A 19,562-nucleotide genomic window follows, 5' to 3' on the forward strand; every position below is an offset into this window, starting at 1 on the left:
AGAACGTCCCCTGGAGAAAGTTCTAGAGTAGACCTACCGACACCTATAGAAAGTTCTAGAGTAGACCTACCGACAACTGGAGAAAGTTCTAGAGTAGACCTACCGACAACTGGAAAAAGTTCTAGAGTAGACCTACTGACAACTATAGAAAGTTCTAGAGTAGACCTACCGACAACTGGAAAAAGTTCTAGAGTAGACCTACCGACAACTGGAAAAAGTTCTAGAGTAGACCTACCGACAACTATAGAAAGTTCTAGAGTAGACCTACTGACAACTATAGAAAGTTCTAGAGTAGACCTACCGACAACTATAGAAAGTTCTAGAGTAGACCTACCGACAACTGGAAAAAGTTCTAGAGTAGACCTAATGACAACTATAGAAAGTTCTAGAGTAGACCTACCGACAACTGTCCAGTTGTCGGTAGGTCTACTCTAGAACTTTCTCCAGGGGATGTTCTCCTCTATGGACTTCAAGGACCTGGAACTCTGGAAATATTCCCAGTATGTAGGTAGAACTCTGATCATTGATAAAGTTACTGGAGATGAAGGACCGGTGGTTCTGAGGAGGTTCTGAGGAGGTTTAGGTGGTTTATTCGTACCAGTCTGTGTTGCTCCAGCAGCAGGTCGGCCTCCTCCTTCTCTTTACGGTACTGAGTCTCCATATCCTGTAATCTGCAGCAACAACAGACGTCCATCATGTAAATAAGAGTCTGTTTCATCAAGAAGCAAATTTTTGCTTTTTCAAATCCAGTAAAATCCTGGTGAAAGAACCAGTTACCATTAAAGAAAACACAGATTTTTACAGTTTTTTTTCCCAGCCAACATGTAAATAAACTGTTTATTTCCACCTCTTCTCCATCTCCAGCTTGATGTCGATGCCTTGTTTCTCCAGCAGCTCCCTCTGGGCGTAGTTCCAGTCCTCTGGCTCCCCCTGCTGGTCGGCCGTGACGCTGCGCTCCCTCTCCAGCCTGGCCTGCTCCGGGTGGTTGAACCGGAACACGTGGTTCTTCCCCATCACGATGCGGTTACCTGGCAACGGACAGGAAGCCGCAATGAACACAAGTAAACGGACACAAAACAAACTACAACAACGCACAAAATAACTCGAAACAAACACAAAGAGCTATAAAACAGCGACAGAAAGAGATGCGAACAAATAAAAACACAAAATATCAGACGCAAAATGCTGACACACAACAAAGACCAAAAAAAGACAGATTACTCACAGAGATGCAAAATGATGAGAAAGAGATCAGAACTGATAGGAAACAACTAAAAAGATCCACAAAATAGACCAAAACCAAACTAACACAACTAAAAAAAGATGCACAATGATGAGAAAGACCTTAAAACTGTCTGAAAAAAAGATGCAAAATGGCCACAAACAGACACAAAACAACTGAAAAGACACTAAAAAAAGACTAGAAACAGACAAAAACAAGTAAAAAAAAAGCTGCAAAGCGTTGACAAAGACAAACAAAATCATGAGAACTACCTTAAAACTGACGGGAAAAGATGCAAAATAAACACAAACTGAACAGAAAAGATGCACAAAATGACCAGAATAAGACAAATTATTCATAAAGAAATGGCTGCAAAGAGAAACCAAACAATTGCACACACATTCCATAACCAGAGACACACAAAATGATAAGAATTACCTTAAAATTGACAAAAAATTGCAAAATTAACACAAAGAGATGCAAAACTATAAAGCACAAAAAAGACCACAATCAGATTTTAGATTATTCAGAGATGCAAAATGACTGCAAAGAGAAACCAAACAACTGCAGAGACACGACATAACCAGACACACAAAATGTTGAGAAAAAATACGCAAAATGAACACAAATGTATGCAAAATGTTCACAAAGACACACAAAATAATCAGAAATACCTCAAAATTGACTAAAAAAATACACAAAATGAACACAAACAGATGCACAACAACTGAAATGATGCACAAAAAGACCAGAAACAAAAACAATTTAAAAAAGAAAAAAAGAAAAATGATGAGAAAAAATACGCAAAATGAAAGCAAAACATCCACAAAGACACACAAAATAATCAGAAATACCTTAAAATTGATGAAAAAAATTGCAAAATTAATACAAATGGATCCAAAAAAATAAATAGATGCACAACAAAGACCCGACAAAGACTGATTATTTACAAAGAAACCAAACAACTGTACAGACACGACATAACCAGACAAACAAAATGATGAGAAAAACATTAAAACTGACTAAAAAAAAAAAAGCTAAATGAACACAAACAGATGCAAAACAACTGAAAAGACACACAAAACTAATCAAAACAAACACCAGCAGACATGAAACGGCGCCACCAAGAGACAGGAACGACCCAGAGACTCCAAGCTGAACCCTGATTATTAAATCATTAATATAATAATTCAACTGTAGAATTAATGGTTGGTAAACGAACCTTGCTTCAGAACCACGGCTTCGCTGATCTGCTTCCCGTTGACGTAGGTTTCTGCTCCGACCAGCGGCTCCAGAGTGACGACCACTGCAGAGAGACGAGCAGCAAACAGCTTCAACATCTAGACCCAACATCTGGAGGCCACCCAACATCTGGAGGCCTCATCTCAAGATCAGGACCTGCTGCAGCTTCCCACAATGTTTACAGCGTTCTGGACACGTTTCTAGAGTCTTTGGACACGTCCAAAGTCATTCTGGACAGCAGTTTGAGTCGATTTAGAGACCTTCTGAGACATATCAGACAAGTTTCATGTTAGTTTTAAATCATTTAGACATATTTCTAATTATTTTTGGACAAGTCTAAAGTCACTCTGGACATTTCAAACAGGTTTTAGTCACTTTTAACAAGTTTGAATCTATTTTAATACATATTAAATACAAATTTTCCAACATTTTTGACTGGTTTTGTGACATTTAGGATAAGATTAAGTGACTTGAGACAAGTTTTAAATTACTTTGCACAAATGTATAGTAATTCTGAACAAGTCTAAAGTCATTTTGGACAGGGTTTAGTAATTTTAGAGGTTAAAAATAATTATGGGAAGTTTGAGACACAATGGACAAAGTTTTGGACACATTTTGACTTGTGGACGTCGTTTTAGACATTTTGGACAAATTCTGAGTCATTGTGGACACATTTTTTTTAAGTTGTTTTGAACAAGTTTCAAGTAATTTGTAACACATTTTTACAAAACCTGAACAAGCTTCTCCACTATTCTGAGTCACTTTGGACAAGTTGGTGTTGTGTCTAAATTTTGAGAGCTTAGTGCAAGTTTGAAGTTGTTTTGAGTCATTGTTGGTAGTTTTGGACATTCAGACTAATTTTGGCTCCACTTGGAGCCATTTTGGTCCCACTTGGAGTTATTTTGGCTCCACTTGGCGTCATTGGAGTCCTTTTAGACAGGTTTTGCGTCCTTTTGGACAGGTTTGGGGTCATTTTGGACAGGTTTTGCGTCCTTTTGGACAGGTTTTGCGTCCTTTTGGACAGGTCTGGAGTCCTTTTGGACAGGTTTACGGCTACCAAAGAACCAACGTTGTCTCAGGTCGGGCTAGGTGGTGAGATGAGGCCTCCAGGCTGCTTGGTTTGACGTGGACAACCACATAGGATGGGTGAATTTACAGTCAGACACACAGCAGAGAGGATGTCGGGGCGGGGTGAGGGGCACAGGAAACATGAATGAGAGGGTGACGTCACCATGGCAACTAGTAGCAGTGACTGTTGAACGATACCTGACAGATTTCCTGGCAGCTTTTACAGAGAGAAGAAGAAGACAGAGTCACTCGCTGGACACACCCACACAAAGCAGCTGTTTGAACATCTGTTTAACCCTCCGAACCTCAAAACAATAATATCACCAAAACCACAAGTTTGATCAGACAGAAACTGTAAAAACGTGCAGAAAAATTGACAAATATCAGCTTAAACTTGGGATGTTTGAAAAATGAAAGACTTTTGGGAAATTTCAAGACATTTTTGACCAATTTTGAGACTTTCTGAACAATTTGTAGTCATTTTGGACATATTTAGAGTCAATTTCAACAGGTTTCAACTCAGTTGGGAAAAGGTTTTATCATTTTGGATAAATTTTGAGTAACAAAATGGACAGTTTCGAGTCATTTTGGACCAATTATGAGTCACTGGCGTCATTGAATAAAAACGTTTTGGCAGATCTGAACAAAGAATAGTCATTTCAGAACCATTATGAGCAATTTTGGACGCGTTTCAAGTCATTTTGGACAAATATTGAGTCAATTTGGACAAATTTGAATAGTTTTGGACACTTTGTAGACATTTTTGACAAATTCAGAGGCATTGGAGTTGTCATTTAAAGGAATATTAGGCATATGAGACTTTCTAGACAAATCAGCCATTTGGGACACATTTAGGGTCAATTTTGCCAAGTTTCAACTCAGCTGGGAAAAGGTTTTTACCATTTTGGACGAATTATGAGTCATTCTGGACAGTTTCAAGTCAATTTGACAAATTTAGACTCACTGGAGTCACTGTTTAAAAAATTTTAGGCAAATGTGCGCCTTTGTAACCAAATCATAGTCATTGTTGACATGCTTCTCTACAATTTTGAGTCACTTTGGACAAGTTGGAGTCGTTGTGGAGACATTATGAGATGTTTTAGACGAGTTTTATGGAATTTGTAGTCAAATTCTACATCACTTGGAACACGGAGTAATTTTGGTAAAGTTTGAGTCAATCTGGAGACATTTTGAGACATGGTGGATGAGATTTAAATAATTTTGGACAGGTTTCTAGTAATTTCAGACAACTTTAAAGTCATTTCAGACAGGCTTTAGTGATTATTGATGTGTTGTAACGTATTTTTGGGATATTTTGAGCAACTTTGGAGAAGTTGGAGCTGTTTTGGACAGGTTTTAGCCAATTTGAACAGCTTAAACTTGTGATATTTAAGATGTTTTGGACAAATTTCAATAATTTTGGACTCATTTACAATCATTTTGAATGAATCTTGAATCATTTTAGAAAGTCTCAATAATTGTCTACAATCAAACACAATTTTTGTCATTTTTGACGAGTTTTGTGTCATTTTGCACAAGTTTGGAATAATGTTTGACAAATCTAGAGTCACTGAAGTCGTCATTTCAAGCCGCTTTAGGCAACTTTGAGACTTTATAGTCATTTTGGACCAACAAAAAACAAAGAAATCACAAAGTGCTTGGAGTTCGGAGAGTTAATGCTTCATAACTTCTGAGGAAAACATCACAGAACTGTTGTCAAGGCTTCAGGTGAGTTTCTGCAGACCTTTATTGTGTTATTGTATTTATTTATTATGAGCTCAGACTCTCAGCTGCTCTCACTCTGCTCAGTCTTTAAAGAACATCTGAGGTTAAAGAAGGAGGAACATCTGAAACAGACAGACGTCTCACCTTCTCCCTGATCGTTGGTCTCACTGACGAACACACAGTGGATCTCCTTTATGAAGTGACCAGACAGCTTGATGTCCACGTCCTGCTGTCCAACCCTGAGACACACAGGACAGACTTTTAGCAGCAATAACAATAATAATAAAAATAATAAAGAAGAAGAAGGAGAAGGAAGAGGACAAGAGGCGTTTTGTGTGGTAACATGCCCCAAAAAACTCAAACAAAAGTCAAGAATGACACATTTCTAAAGGTGAGTTTTTAGAGGATTTGACATCAGTTACTTTCACTCCCAGTAAACCTTAAATAAAGTGTCTGATTGGGGTTTTACGTCTCTTTTGTGTTTATTTTTCACCGTTTTGTGGTTGTTTCTGTCCCAGTTTGGTGGTTTTTCTGTCTCATGTTGTTAATTTTGAGTCTCTTTGTTGTGGTTCTTTGTTCCATTCTTTCTGTTTTTGGTCGTTTTGTGTTTCTTCTGAGCTGTTCTGTGTTCCATCTCGGTGGTTTTGTGTCACATTTGGGATATTTTGCATCCGATCTTGGCGATTTTTGCATCTTTTTGTTGCCAATTTGTCTCTTTGTGGCAGTTTTTTTTTTGTCCCATTTTGGGCACCTTGTGTCATTTCTGAATGGTTTTGCATCTCTATGTGACTGTCAGTTTGGACATCAGTCAGATTCCCAGCAAACCTTAAATAAAGTGTCTGATTGTGGTTTCACGTTTGTTTTGTGTTCATTTTTATGTTTTATGGTTGTTTCTTTCACAGCTTGGTGTTTTTTCTGTCTTTATGGTTGTTTTTTCTGACATTCTTTCCATTTTTGGTTGTTCTGTGTTTCTTCTGGGTTGTTCTTTGTTCCATTTTGGTGGTTTTGTGTCACATTTGGGACAGAAATACCACCAAAATGGCACCAAAACAACCACAAAACGGCGAAAAATAAACACAAAAGAGACATAAAACCCCAATCAGATGACTTATTTAAGATTTACTGGAAGTCACACCAATTGATGTCAAATCCTTTTAAAACTGACCTTTAAAATGTGTTATTTTTGTTATTTATTTGAGTTTTTTGGGGCGTACTACCACACGAAACACCTGAGACGGTTTTCAGTCATCGTTGTTTGTTCTTTAATAGCTGTAAATGTGTCCAAAAGGACCAAAATTTTTTCTGAGTTGAAAAGTGCAACCAAAATTCAAATTCGGCGCAAAATCACCCGAAAAAGAGCCAAAATTACCCTGAAATGTGCAAATATACCAGCAAAAACATGGACAATCACCACAAAAAAGGCCAAATTTGCCACAAACAGGACCAAAATTGTCACAAAACAAGCGAAATTGTAACAAAAGCTCAAATTTGGCAGAAAAAACATGCAAAAAGACCACAAAAACCGCCAAAATTACCACAAAAACTACCAAAATCACCACAAAAAGTAACAAAACTACCACAAAAAATATCAAAACTACCACAAAAAGTATCAAAATCAACACAAAATGTACCAAAATTACCACAAAATTAGACAAAATCACCACAAAAATAACAAAATTATCACAGAAAGTAATATAACTACCACAAAAAGGACCAAACTGCCACAAAACAGGCAAAATTGTAACAAAAACTCAAATTTGGCAGAAAAAACATGCAAAATGACCACAAAACCCGCCAAAATTACTACAAAAAGACACAAAATCACCCCAAAATGCCAAAATGCCATAACAGGTTCAAATATGTCAGAAAAACACCCAGAATCACCACAAAACAGGCGGTATGTCGACAAAAAGAAAAAAAGGGCTCAAAGTGGGGCCAAAATGACTAAAAATGACTCTAAAATGGCTTGAAGCTTGTACTAAACATGTGAAAATTTGGACACAATGACTGAAAGCTGTAGAGAAATGGCCGAGGAGTGTGTGTTGTCGTCAGCAGAAGACCAGAGTCAGATGAAGGTAAACTCAGGTGGACGACTCACCTGGTGAATCCCTCCTTGATGTAGTAGAGGAGACACTCGGACATCAGAGGGTCTTCGTTCAGGTTGACCAGGTGAGGCGTCTGCAAACACACAATGACTTCAATCACGGAAAGGTTCGTGTTTTCACGAAGAATTCCACCTGATGGACGCAGAAACAGGAAGTGACGACAGAGACGGTAAACTCACCCCTTTAGGAGAGAAGACGCCCAGAGTTCCTCCGTCTTCCTTTATGGAGACGCCCATCTCAGCCAGCAGGGCCTCTCTGGGAGGAAACAGAACCAAGAAATTCATCTAAACTATCACTTCTTCTATGTTTGTAAATCTCTCTACTCAACAACTGAGGAGTCTTTGTTGTCGCTACAAGAAGACCCAGAGACTCTTCAGCCGAGGAGTCTCTGGGTCTTCTCGTAGCGGCGACACAACACTACGAAAACCACGGATTTAACTAAAACACATCCAGAGTTTAAAAGTTACAACTCCAGAGATGGAAAATGAAGAAGTTCAATCACAACAACAACCTGTGGAAACAGAAAAACACCAAAGTCAGTGAGTTACCTCTCCAGACGGATGGATTCAGTCTTTCTGAGCTTCTCCTCCCATGTCTCGTTTAATTCTGCGATTATTTTCTCAGTTTCCTGCGGCAGAAGAACGACAATTAAAACAGTAATTCTTGATCTGAACAATGAATTTTGGACAAATATCGAGTCAATTTGGACAAGTTTTAATGAAACTGGGACACGGTTTTAGCCATTTTGCATAGATTTGGAGTAATTTTGGAGAGTTTCAAGTCATTTTGGATCAATTTAGAGCCATTAGAGTCATTTTTAGAGACATTTTATGCAGATATGAACAAATAATCGTCATTTTGGACCCACTGTGAGCATGTTAGCTATCATGACATCCTGTGAAAGTCGAGGTCACGCTGAATCTAAACATACGTGTTTCATGCGTGTCGGTTCATATTTGGCCGAGTTATGACTGTCAGAAAATGCGACTGTCATCCTACCATCAGTCTCTCAGCTGCTTCCTCTTTGCTGATGGTCTCCGTGGCGACCGCCTCCTCCCCTTCCTCCCCGTCCTCGATCAGGTGATCGGGGTCGGCAGGTACGGCGCCACCTGCAGACGAAGGTTCAGCACCTGGACAGGAGGAGGAAGAAGAACGACTTAATGAGTTTAAAGTTTAAAATACACAGCCTTTTATAGAGTAGTTTTACATATTTTTATTTTACTGTCGCACACACCTGGAGGGGCGGAGCCATTATTAGACACGATCCCATTGGCTGTGAGGGCCAGCTGCAGGGGGGAGGGGGACACACCTGGAACAGCCCCCAGACCGTTGTTGTTGACTTCAGGAGATACAGGAGGAGGAGGAAGAGGAAGAGGAGGAGGAGAAGAAGAAGAAGGAGGAGAAGGAGGAGGAAGAGAAGCAGAAGAAAGAGAAGAAGAAGGAGAATGAGGAGGAGGAGGAGAAGAAGAAAAAAGAAGAATGAGGAGTCAGACTTCATTTATAACAGGCTGGAATCTGAGTAATGCAGGTTATGTAAAGAACAGCTTGTAAAAATCTACACACAGTAACACACACAGTAACACACACAGTATCACACACAGTAACACACACACACACAGTAACACACACAGTATCACACACAGTAACACACACACAGTAACACACACAGTAACACACACACACACACACAGTAACACACACACACACAGTAACACACACAGTAACACACACACAGTAACACACACAGTATCACACACAGTAACACACACACAGTAACACACACAGTATCACACACACACACCCAGCCAGTTGCTGTTGTCTGTAAATAACTAACATACCAAACATACTACATGCCGTACATACCTGCTCTAATAAACAACACGTGCTACAGTCAGTGATCCACAGGTTCTACTCCATCTAATGTGTATTTATTGCAGTATTTCTGTTGTACTGTGTCCCTGAATAATGGCTGAATACTACTGTCATGGTACTCTACATGATGGAGCGATACTCAGACAGGCCACTAGATGGAGTAAAGCACCAGAGAGTATATACCAATATATATAATGCTATGTAAATGCATATATATATATATATATATATATATATATATATATATATATATATATATAAACATTATACAAATGTGTATATACCAGTGTATTAACCATTATATAAATGCGTAAATACTAGTACATATAACACTATATAAATCCATATATACCAGTACATTAACACTATATAAATGCGTATATACCAGTATATTAACACTATATAAATGCGTATATACCAGTATATTAACACTATATAAATGCGTATATACCAGTATATATAACACTACATAAATGTGTATACACCAGTATATTAACCACTATATAAATTTGTATATACCAGTATATATAACACTATATAAATGCGTATATACCAGTATATTCACCACTATATAAATGTGTATATACCAGTATATATAACACTACATAAATGTGTATACACCAGTATATTAACCACTATATAAATGCGTATATACCAGTATATTAACCACTATACAAATGTGTATACACCAGTATATATAATACTATATAAATGTGTATACACCAGTATATTAACCACTATATAAATGCGTATATACCAGTATATTAACCACTATATAAATGTGTATATACAAGTATATATAACACTATATAAATGTGTATATACCAGTATATATAACACTACATAAATGTGTATACACCAGTATATTAACCACTATATAAATGCATATATACCAGTGTTGTCCAGCAGCTCCTGCAGGCCCTGGGAGAACAGCAGGTTCCTCAGTCGTTCCACTTCGTCCTTCAGCTCTCTGATCAGTTTGGCGTTGGGATCCTCATTGATGACGGCGTTGCAGCGGATCTGTTTGGCGCGGTCGGCATACCTGCAACCGCAACAGATCGCATCAAACCGGGTTTATCTCAGTCTTACAAAGATGGATGACTTCACCGACGTGACCAGACGGACCTCAGAGTGCTCAGTGTCTCTTCATAGTTGATGTCAGCAGGACTTAGAGCAGCGATCATGGCCGTCCGAGAGTTTCCTCCTGGAACACATTAAACCTGCTGTTAGCATCTTTGTGCTATGTTAATGCTAATAGTAGTCAAACGCTAATTAAACATACTGTTAGCGTCTATGTGCTATGTTAATGCTAATAGCAGTCATGTTAGCATTATTGCACTATGCTGCTGCTAATAGTCATTTCAGCGTCTTTGCACTATGCTAATGCTAATAGTAGTCAAATGCTAATTAAACATACTGTTAGCATCTTTGCACAATGCTAACAGTAGTCAAACGCTAATTAAACATACTGTTAGCATCTATGCTAATGCTATTAGTAGTCAAACACAAATTAAACATACTGTTAGCATCTTTGTGCCATGCTAACGCTAACAATAGTAGTCTTGGTGTTGGTTCTGGCAACAGCAGATCACACTGGTACTACTAAGGCTGTCTGTAGTATTTCTGCTTGCATTCCAATACTACTAGTACTACTCTGTATCTCTGGTACTACCAGTACTACTCTATATTTCTGGTACTACCAGTACTACTCTGTATTTAAGGTACTACCAGTACTACTCTATATCTCCAGTACTACCAGTACTACTCTGTATTTAAAGTACTACCAGTACTACTCTATATCTCCAGTACTACCAGTACTACTCTGTATTTAAGGTACTACCAGTACTACTCTATATCTCCAGTACTACCAGTACTACTCTGTATTTAAGGTACTACCAGTACTACTCTATATCTCCAGTACTACCAGTACTACTCTGTATTTAAGGTACTACCAGTACTACTCTATATCTCCAGTACTACTCTGTATTTAAGGTACTACCAGTACTACTCTATATCTCCAGTACTACCAGTACTACTCTGTATCTGCGTTCTTACCCAGGTTTTCCTTCAGCAGCCAGGTGAGAACAGAGTCTCTATAGGGAATGAAGTCACTTTTCCTCTTCTTACTGCTCTGCTGCAGACGAGACACGAGAACAACTTCAGTTTTACTGCAGTACAATCACAGATACTTTGTAGTACTACTAACATGTGGACTCACCATCTCGGCCAGAGCTGATATGACTTTTCCTAACGTGGTCAAAGATTTGTTGATGTTCGCTCCCTCCTAAAAGATAAAACACAGGAAATATTAGATAAAACAAGCAGTAAGCAGTGTCAATAAACCGCTTGGTTTGATGGATTTAGATCATTTATGGGGCTTTTATTTTGTAATTTATGCACATTCTTAAGTGTTTCATGTTATTTCCTGCTCTAAATGATGGTGCTTTTATTTTGAAGGACACTAGCTACCCTCGGAGGTCAGTATTTGTGTAATATTGTGAAAATAAACAGATAATTTTAGAATGTTATTAAGCTTTTAGTGACAGGATGATTGTTCATCTGTGTGCTAACTGCTAAATGTAATGCTAACACATCTTTGTTTTATTTTTCATTTAGTCTGTAATCACCTCTTCTGGGATTCAGATCATCAAAGGCTCTAAGCATCAGTTTAAGAGTCTGATAATCTGGTTTCTCTTTAAAAATTGTTAAAAATTACAGCATTTATCAGAAGTAAAAGAACTAAAAACTGTAAAAACTGTCATTTTTGCTTCTTTTACTGTCATTTTTGTGTCTTTCTCTGTGACTTGCAAAGTTTCGTTATTTTTATGTCATTTTGTGAATTTTTGCTTCTTTTTGTGTCATTTTTGTTTCTTTTTCTGTTATTTATGCTTCTTTTATTTTCATTTTTGCTTCTTTTATTTTTGCTTCTTTGTTTCATTTTTGCTTCTTTTAGTGTCACTTTTGCTTCTTTTATTTTCACTTTTGCTTCTTTTATTTTCATTTTTGCTTCTTTTATTTTCATTTTTGCTTCTTTTACTTTCAAATTTGCTTCTTGTAGTGTCATTTTTGTGTCTCTTAGTTTCATTTTAGTTTCTTTTGCTGTCATTTCTGCTTCTTTTAGTTTCATTCTTACTTCTTTTAGTGCCATTTTTGCTTCTTTTAGTGTCCTTTTTGCGTCATTGTGTAATTTTTGCATCTTATCACTTCTTCTTGTAAATGGAATGTTACATTTTTTACCTTTTGACATTCCTACTCGTGTCCCTGCTCGGTTCTGTCTCGAAATCGACCAAATCTGAGCTACAAATCTTGACATTTCATTAATATCATCATCAAAGCATTTGCATGAACCACATTCTGTAAAAAACTAAAAATTCCGCACCCTTTGGTAGAACTGACTCAGCTGTGGCCAAAATTCAGGATTTTTCGGCTGAACTGCAGGAAGTGTTTCCGCAGAGCTGGAAACTAATTTAAAAATGTAAAACATCTTTCTTGTGTAGTTTAAACATCGTTATATACATTTTTTGGCAACATCTCAGTACATCAGAGGGTTAACCTCACATTTAATGCTATTAGTTCTGTATCATCAGTCACTTCTCTACTCTTTATGTGGAACGATGTCGTTTTTTCATCTTTTCCTGTCATTTTTCTGTCTTAGTGTCATTTTTGCATCTTTTAGTTTTACTGTCGCATCTTTTAGTGTCATTTTTGCAACGATTTGTCATTTTTGTGTCTTAGTGTCATTTTTGCATCTTTTAGTTTTATTGTCGCATCTTGTTTTGTCGATCTTTTAGTATCTTTTTTTACTTCTTTTTAGTGTCATTTTTGCTTCTTTTTTCTGTCACTTTTGCAACGATTTGTCATTTTTTTTGTCTTTTAGTATTGTTTTTGCTTTTTATCATTTTTGCATCTTTTAGTGTCTTTTTAAATTCCTTTAGTGTCATTTTTGCTTCTTTTTCTGTCACCTTTGCTTCGTTTCATGTCACTTTTGCATCTTTTTATGTCACTTTTGTGTTTTAGTGTCATTTTTGCTTCTTTTTCTGTGACTTTTGCAACGTTTCCTGTGATTTCTGCTTCTTTTTCGGTCACTTTTGCATCTTATCTTGTCATTTTCGTTTCTTTTTGCATAATTTTTGCAATGTTTTAGCTCTTTGTTTTCCTCTCTTTAACACATAATTTATCTTCTTTCACTTCCTGTCTTTTTTCCTTTCTTCTTTTCATCCCTCCTTCTTGGCCTCTCTTCCTTCCTCTCTTGTCCTTCTTGTCGTTTCTCCGACTTTGTTCCCGTCTGCTTCTATTTCTTTAACCTTGGTTAACAGAAAACACCCAGAATGTAGAGCGTTAAGCTTCAGAACATGCTGATGTCTGACCTTGAGTCGAGTTCCCTTCGCTCCTGAAGAATCTGCTCGCTCGCTTCCTGCCAGGTCCACCAGACTGATCTTACTGACCTGAGGGGAAAGAGTCAAAGTTACCTCTGAGTTTGAATAAAAAAGAAAACATCGCTACATGACGGCTGCTTTCAGACCTTCTCTGTGTCCAGGCTGGTCATCTGGTCTCTGCGTTTCTGGGTGAAGACGATGGTGAAGACGGCGTGGGACCTGGACGACGTCTCGTTCATGTTGGTGGCTGCGACCGTCCTGCAACCCAGAACCAGAACTGTCAGAGTCGTGGACTACACTTCCCACAATTCCTCCAAACAGCACGACAAACAGAGGCTTCTCATGCTGAGCAGAACGTATTTTAACAAACACTAAAGGTGATTCACTGTTTGGACTTCAGGCTCCTGACGCCTCATTTAAACTCATTTAGTTTAACTTTCAGCTTATTGACGTTCTCCTGTGATGTTTAGAGAATCAGCTGACACTAATCTCATCTTTCAGCTGCTCGAACCTGCACTTTCTGAACAAGTTCACAGCTCTACACACTTCAGAGCTTACAGTGCAGCTGTCAGATGAAGCTGCAACTGCAAAACAGAAGCAAAAAGATGCAAAGCTGACACTAAAAGCAAAAATTCACAAAACATAGAAATGACAGACGCAAAAATGACACAAAAAGAAGCAGAAATGACACGAAAAGCAGAAAAACGACACGAAATGTTGCAAAAATGACACAAAAAGTTGCAAAAAGATGCAAAGATGACACCAAAAGAAGCAAAAATCACACTAAAAGATTAAAAAATGACACAAAAAGAAGTAAAAATTACATGAAACATTGCAAAAGTGACCCAAAAACTGATGCTAAAAGAACTGAAAATGACAAAGACACAAAAACGAAACAAAGATGCAAATATTCACAAAACAAAATGAAAATGACATGAAACATTGTAAAAGTGACATCAAAAGAAGCAAAAATGACACTAAAAGATGCAAAAATTCACAAAGCAACATACAAATGACATGAAATGTTGCAAAAGTGACACAAAGAAGCAAAAATGAGACAAAAAGCTGCAAAAACGACACTGAGAAACAAAAATGACACTAAAAGACACAAAAATTACACAAAAACAAGCAAAAATCACAGAAAAAGACGGTTAAATTCAAAAAATGACATACAAAATAACACTAAAAGACGCAAAAATGACACGAAAAGGAGCAAAAATCCACAAAACAAAATTAAAATGATAGAAAACACTGAAAAAGTGACATTAAGAAATGTAAAAAGGACGTGAAAAGAAGCAAAAGTCACAGAAAAATGCAAAAATGATACAAAAAGAAGCAAACATGACAAGCTAAGACTCAAAAATGACAGAAAAATATCCAAAAATGACACAAAACGTTGCAAAAGTGACAAAAAAGACACAAAAATGACACTAAACAAAGCAAAAGTCACAGAAAAAGACACAAAAATGACACAATGACAAAAATGACACTAGTTAGCTCAGAAATGGCAGCGTCTTCTGGTTTTCTTTAACTCTCAGTGTTTTCTGGTTTTATTCTGGTTTTATTCTGGTTCTGGATCACCTACCAGGCCTTGTTGTTTAACTCAGTGTTTTCTGGTTTTATTCAGGTTTTATTCTGGTTCTGGATCACCTACCAGGCCTTGTTGTTTAACTTTCAGTGTTTTCTGCTTTTATTCAGGTTTTATTCTGGTTCTGGACCACCTACCGGGCCTTGTTGTTTAACTTTCAGTGTTTTCTGCTTTTATTCTGGTTTTATTCTGGTTCTGGATCACCTACCAGGCCTTGTTGTTTAACTTTCAGTGTTTTCTGCTTTTATTCAGGTTTTATTCTGGTTCTGGACCACCTACCGGGCCTTGTTGTTTAACTTTCAGTGTTTTCTGCTTTTATTCTGGTTTTATTCTGGTTCTGGACCACCTACCGGGCCTTGTTGTTTAACTCTCTCAGTTTTATTCAGGTTTTATTCTGGTTCTGGACCACCTACCGGGCCTTGTTGTTTAACTTTCAGTGTTTTCTGCTTTTATTCTGGTTTTATTCTGGTTCTGGATCACCTACCGGGCCTTGTTGTTTAACTCTCTCAGTTTTATTCTGGTTTTATTCTGGTTCTGGACCACCTACCAGGCCTTGTTGTTTAACTCTCTCAGTTTTATTCTGGTTTTATTCTGGTTTTATTTTGGTTCTGGACCACCTACCGGGCTTTGTTGCCGGCGTCCATCAGGTCCCGGATGTCAGGGAATCCGGTCACGGCCAGCTTGGACAGATCCTCCACGTAGGGCCCCAGGATGGGGTGCTCCCGGACCCTCAGAGTGCCCTGGGACTTTGGGTTGAGCAGGTCTCGGACCCGCTCACAGTAGATCTCCATGTAGGACACCTGGAGGCGGAGCAGCCAATCAGCACTCAGCGTGGGAGAAGGTGTGTGAATGTGAGCAGGTAGAAGGAGGAGGCGGGTTTACCTCCACGGAGTAGGTCAGGTCAGGGTCCGAGTTCTCTCCTGTCCTCTGGAACAAGTCCTCACACAGCTGAAAAGACAGAACCAGCCATCAGAACCAGGAAATGACACGTTCAACAGGTGAGTGCTGCAGTATCTACCTGTGGGATGATGCCCTCCTGACCAGGCTCCTGTTTACCCATCATAGTGTAGCTTTTACCGGCTCCCGTCTGGCCGTACGCAAAAATACACACATTATACCCTGGAAAACAGCAGTAATATTAGTATAAAATACACACATTATACCCTGGAAAACAGCAGTAATATTAGTAAAAATACACACATTATACCCTGGAAAACAGCAGTAATATTAGTATAAAATACACACATTATACCCTGGAAAACAGCAGTAATATTAGTAAAAATACACACATTATACCCTGGAAAACAGCAGTAATATTAGTAAAAATACACACATTATACCCTGGAAAACAGCAGTAATATTAGTATAAAATACACACATTATACCCTGGAAAACAGCAGTAATATTAGTAAAAATACACACATTATACCCTGGAAAACAGCAGTAATATTAGTAAAAATACACACATTATACCCTGGAAAACAGCAGTAATATTAGTATAAAATACACACATTATACCCTGGAAAACAGCAGTAATATTAGTAAAAATACACACATTATACCCTGGAAAACAGCAGTAATATTAGTAAAAATACACACATTATACCCTGGAAAACAGCAGTAATATTAGCATAAAATACACACATTATACTGTGGAAAATAGCAGTAATATTAGTATAAAATACACACATTATACCCTGGAAAACAGAAATAATATTAGTAAAAATACGCTCATTATACCCTGGAAAACAGCAGTAATATTAGTATAAAATACACTCATTATACCCTGGAAAACAGCAGTAATATTAGTATAAAATACACTCATTACACCCTGGAAAACAGCAGTAATATCAGTAAAAATAATAATGACAAGGTCGATTATTGTGCTAAACTTTAGCAGCCTTTACCATCGCTACTGTTAGCATACTAGCATCAAGATTACCAATATAATCAGAGTCATCAGGACTGGTATCATTAGCATCGTCTCCATTAGCAGCATCAGTGTTCATGTCATCAATTAGCAGCATTAGCATCTGTAGCATCATCACTAGTAGCACATGCATCAACATTAACACCTGTGAAGTCATTATTAGTATGCGTAGCACCATCGCTAACATCTAAAACATTATCATTTGTGTTATCATCTGTAGCATCAACAGCAGTCATTTTAGCATCATGGTTACATTCTTTAGCATCTTTAGCATCAACAATCACATTAGCCTCATGGTTGCGCTCTTTAGCATCTGTAGCATCATCACCAGTAGCACGGGCAACAACATTAGCACCTGCGGCATCATTACTAGCATGTGTGGCATGATCAACAAGATTGTTGTTGGTATTAGCACTTACAGCATCCTCGTATCATTAGCATTAACACTGATATTTGTGACATCATTATTAACAACATGTAGCATTGTCACTAACATCTGAAACAGTAGCATTAGTAACATCAAAACTAATGCTAATCTGTTGCACCATTAGCAAGTGTAGCATCAATCTGTGGCATCAAAATTAGCATATGTAGCAACAGCACTAATTTAATTTGCATCAACATTAGCATCTGTGGCATTAGAATACTCTAGCTAGCATCATTATTGACACCTGAAATATCACCATTAGCATATGTAGCATCAGCACTGAACTTATGTGCATCTGCAATAACACTGTAGCATGGACATTAGCATTTGTAGCATCAACATCAGTTTCATGAACATCTCTTTTATCAAAAACACCATTAGCATTAGCATTTGTAGCATCAACAATAGCATCTGTGGTATCATCAATACTTTCATTAAGAGTAATAGCCGTAGCGTCATTATTAAAAGCGTGTAGCATCATCACTAATATCTGGAACATCTTTAGCCCAAGGATTTGTAGCATAAACATTAGCATCTGTAGCATCCACACCATTAGCATTGCTATTGGATTCCGTGACATGATCAGAACATCAGAAACATCATTAACATTAGCACATGCAGCATCAGCATTGATTTCAGTTACATCTACATTAGCATCTGTAGCATCACCAGCAGTCACATTAGCATCACAGTTATGTTCTTTAGCATCATTGCTAACATCTGAAGCATTATCATTAGTGTTATCATCTGTAGCGTCAACAGCAGTCACAACAGCATCATGGTTACGTTCTTTAGCATCATCGCTAACATCTGAAGCATTATCATTAGTGTTATCATCTGTTGCATCAACAGCAGTCACATTAGCATCATAGTTATGTTCTTTAGCATCACCGCTAACATCTGAAGCATTATCACTAACGTTATCATCTGTAGCATCAACAGCAGTCACATTAGCATCAAGGTTATATTCTTTAGCATCACTGCTAACAACTGCAGCATCAACCACAGTCACATTAGCATCAAAGTTACGCTCTGTAGCATCACAGCTAACATCTGAAACAATATCATTAGTGTTATCGGTTGCATCAACAACAGTCACATTAGCATCAAGGTTACACTCTTTAGTGTCACAACTAACATCTGAAGCATTATCATTAGTGTTATCATCTGTAGCATCAACAGCAGTCACATTAGCATCATGGCTAACATCTGTAGCATCACGACTGGTTTCATCTGAATTAGCATTGGCATCTGTAACATCAACATTAGCTTCTGTAGCATCAACAATAGCATCTGTAGCATCAAGCTGAGTCTTGTTAGCATCAACATTAGCATTTGCAGCATGAAGCTGAGTCTTGTTAGCATCAACATTAGCATCTGCAGCATGAAGCTGAGTCTCGTTAGCATCAACATTAGCATCTGCAGCATGAAGCTGAGTCTCGTTAACATCAACATTAGCATCTGCAGCATCAAGCTCATTAGCATGTTTACCTTCGAAGGCGTGCAGCAGCATCTCCTCTCCAATGTCCTTGTAAACCTGCCTCTGGGACGCGAAACTGGAGTCCTCGGTCTGCACATAAACACATATGATAAACACACATAATAAACACACAACGTTGATTCACAAATGCTAGTCACTATGAATGTTTGTATCGAGTGTGCGACGGTGTGTGTGATCACCGTGGTGTGCGACCAGTAGGAGTAGTCGAAGGTGAAGTTCTTGGCTCCATCTTTGGCCTGTTTGGGGTTGGAGATACCTGGAGAAGAAACAGAAGTCCCAGCTGAAGGTGATGACATCACACAAGTTCAAGTATCTGTGTAGCACAGTTCAGCTGGTGGCTAAAAACAGATGTCTAATAATAACCTGTGTTTATATAGCAGCAGGATCAGAGGTCACATGACGCCCAGAGGGAGTGGGAGTGCTGAGGCCTGATTTACTGTATCTCAGAACCAGCATTCTGCATTAACAACTACTGGGGTTGTTAGCCTCGAGCTAACAGCAGCTGT

At 38.1% G+C, this 19,562-nt stretch overlaps 1 protein-coding gene across 1 annotated transcript in view; it reads right to left on the reverse strand.

Moving 5' to 3' along the window:
* Positions 1 to 19,562, reverse strand: part of LOC111584642 (kinesin-like protein KIF1C) — a 42,687-nt gene that overhangs the window by 7,291 nt on the left and 15,834 nt on the right. Inside the window, exons 3-22 of the mRNA XM_055007387.1 lie at positions 19,236 to 19,312; positions 19,047 to 19,125; positions 16,217 to 16,317; positions 16,081 to 16,146; positions 15,820 to 15,998; positions 13,757 to 13,868; positions 13,602 to 13,679; positions 11,453 to 11,518; positions 11,290 to 11,368; positions 10,360 to 10,438; positions 10,128 to 10,276; positions 8,597 to 8,701; positions 8,362 to 8,492; positions 7,911 to 7,990; positions 7,542 to 7,617; positions 7,356 to 7,435; positions 5,402 to 5,496; positions 2,445 to 2,528; positions 848 to 1,028; positions 599 to 671 (exon numbers count right to left, since the gene is read on the reverse strand). Of these exons, the coding sequence (XP_054863362.1) occupies positions 599 to 671; positions 848 to 1,028; positions 2,445 to 2,528; positions 5,402 to 5,496; positions 7,356 to 7,435; positions 7,542 to 7,617; positions 7,911 to 7,990; positions 8,362 to 8,492; positions 8,597 to 8,701; positions 10,128 to 10,276; positions 10,360 to 10,438; positions 11,290 to 11,368; positions 11,453 to 11,518; positions 13,602 to 13,679; positions 13,757 to 13,868; positions 15,820 to 15,998; positions 16,081 to 16,146; positions 16,217 to 16,317; positions 19,047 to 19,125; positions 19,236 to 19,312 (1,970 nt within the window). The remainder of the gene's footprint in view (positions 1 to 598; positions 672 to 847; positions 1,029 to 2,444; positions 2,529 to 5,401; positions 5,497 to 7,355; positions 7,436 to 7,541; positions 7,618 to 7,910; positions 7,991 to 8,361; positions 8,493 to 8,596; positions 8,702 to 10,127; positions 10,277 to 10,359; positions 10,439 to 11,289; positions 11,369 to 11,452; positions 11,519 to 13,601; positions 13,680 to 13,756; positions 13,869 to 15,819; positions 15,999 to 16,080; positions 16,147 to 16,216; positions 16,318 to 19,046; positions 19,126 to 19,235; positions 19,313 to 19,562) is intronic.

The sequence above is a fragment of the Amphiprion ocellaris genome, chromosome 23, assembly GCF_022539595.1.
Source record: "Amphiprion ocellaris isolate individual 3 ecotype Okinawa chromosome 23, ASM2253959v1, whole genome shotgun sequence".
NCBI classification, from domain to species: Eukaryota; Metazoa; Chordata; class Actinopteri; family Pomacentridae; genus Amphiprion; species Amphiprion ocellaris.